Source organism: Perkinsus marinus (assembly GCF_000006405.1).
Source record: "Perkinsus marinus ATCC 50983 genomic scaffold scf_1104296970664, whole genome shotgun sequence".
Lineage (NCBI taxonomy): Eukaryota > Perkinsozoa > Perkinsida > Perkinsidae > Perkinsus > Perkinsus marinus.
The window spans coordinates 26,868-28,319 of NW_003202385.1; the positions used below are offsets into that span (position 1 = coordinate 26,868).

At 44.1% G+C, this 1,452-nt stretch overlaps 2 protein-coding genes across 2 annotated transcripts in view; both read left to right on the top strand.

Moving 5' to 3' along the window:
- Window positions 1–47, top strand: part of Pmar_PMAR017057 (homoserine dehydrogenase, putative) — a gene marked incomplete at both ends in the record, with an annotated part of 867 nt that extends 820 nt beyond the window's left edge. Inside the window, one exon of the mRNA XM_002767435.1 lies at window positions 1–47. Coding sequence (XP_002767481.1) covers window positions 1–47 — 47 coding nt within the window.
- Window positions 48–1,059: 1,012 nt separating this feature from the next.
- Pmar_PMAR017058 (Homoserine dehydrogenase, putative) overlaps window positions 1,060–1,452 on the top strand; it is a gene marked incomplete at both ends in the record, with an annotated part of 2,995 nt that continues 2,602 nt past the window's right edge. The window contains one exon of the mRNA XM_002767436.1: window positions 1,060–1,071. Within this exon, the coding sequence (XP_002767482.1) occupies window positions 1,060–1,071 (12 nt within the window). The remainder of the gene's footprint in view (window positions 1,072–1,452) is intronic.

Genomic DNA, 1,452 nt, shown 5'->3' on the forward strand with positions numbered 1-1,452 from the left:
TAATGCTGATGCTGATGCTAGTGCCGATGTTAATGCTGATGCTGTAGTTGTCAATGATGATGCTCTGTTGTCGTTGTTGTTACTATCTTCTTTAGTCACTAAAGTTTTGTGTGAAGGCTTTCCCCTCTCTTGCGATGCCCGATAGAACGTGACAGTCGGTGGAGCCCTTTGAGGATGTGAGATCGCGTATGATGAGATCAAAGGCACGCTGCTGTTGTGGATCCATGCTGAAGTCATGTGACTCTAAATCATGCGATATGGGTTTCTCGTGATGCACGGTGTTGAGTCCAACTAGATGGTAAGGGACTGTATAAGATTAGGATTGGAATTCAAAGAGGATGAAACGGCTGGTGAATACGTGAATCCATCACGCCGTGCTGTTGTTTTTTCGCTGTTCTTCGTCTGTCGTTGTTCGTCTGTTGTCGTTCTTTCGCTGTTGTTCGTCTGTTGTTGCCCGTTTGTTGTTGTTCGTTTGTTGTTGTTCGTCTGTCGTTGTTCGTCTGCTCTTGTTGTCGTTGTTGTTGTTGTTGTTGTTGTTGTTCTTGTTGGTGATGGTGCCGTTGTCGTCGTCGTTGTTGGTTTTGTTGTTGTCGTTTGTTGCTGTTCTTTCGCTGTTGTTCGTCTGTTTTGTTGTTGTTGTTCGTTTGTTGTTGTTCGTTTGTTGTTGTTCGTCTGTTGTTGCTCGTTTGTCGTTATTTGTCTGTTGTTGTTCGTTGGTTGTTAATGCTGATGCTGATGCTAGTGCCGATGTTAATGCTGATGCTGTAGTTGTCAATGATGATGCTCTGTTGTCGTTGTTGTTACTATCTTCTTTAGTCACTAAAGTTTTGTGTGAAGGCTTTCCCCTCTCTTGCGATGCCCGATAGAACGTGACAGTCGGTGGAGCCCTTTGAGGATGTGAGATCGCGTATGATGAGATCAAAGGCACGCTGCTGTTGTGGATCCATGCTGAAGTCATGTAACTCTAAATCATGCGATATGGGTTTCTCGTGATGCACGGTGTTGAGTCTAACTAGATGGTAAGGGGCTGTATAAAATTAGGATTGGAATTCAAAGAGGATGAAACGGCTGGTGAATACGTGAATCCATCACGCCGTGCTGTTGTTTTTTCGCTGTTCTTCGTCTGTCGTTGTTCGTCTGTTGTCGTTCTTTCGCTGTTGTTCGTCTGTTGTTGCCCGTTTGTTGTTGTTCGTTTGTTGTTGTTCGTCTGTCGTTGTTCGTCTGCTCTTGTTGTCGTTGTTGTTGTTGTTGTTGTTGTTCTTGTTGGTGATGGTGCCGTTGTCGTCGTCGTTGTTGGTTTTGTTGTTGTTCGTTTGTTGCTGTTCTTTCGCTGTTGTTCGTCTGTTGTTGTTCGTTTGTTGTTGTTCGTTTGTTGTTGTTCGTCTGTTGTTGCTCGTTTGTCGTTATTTGTCTGTTGTTGTTCGTTGGTTGTTAATGCTGATGCTGATGCTA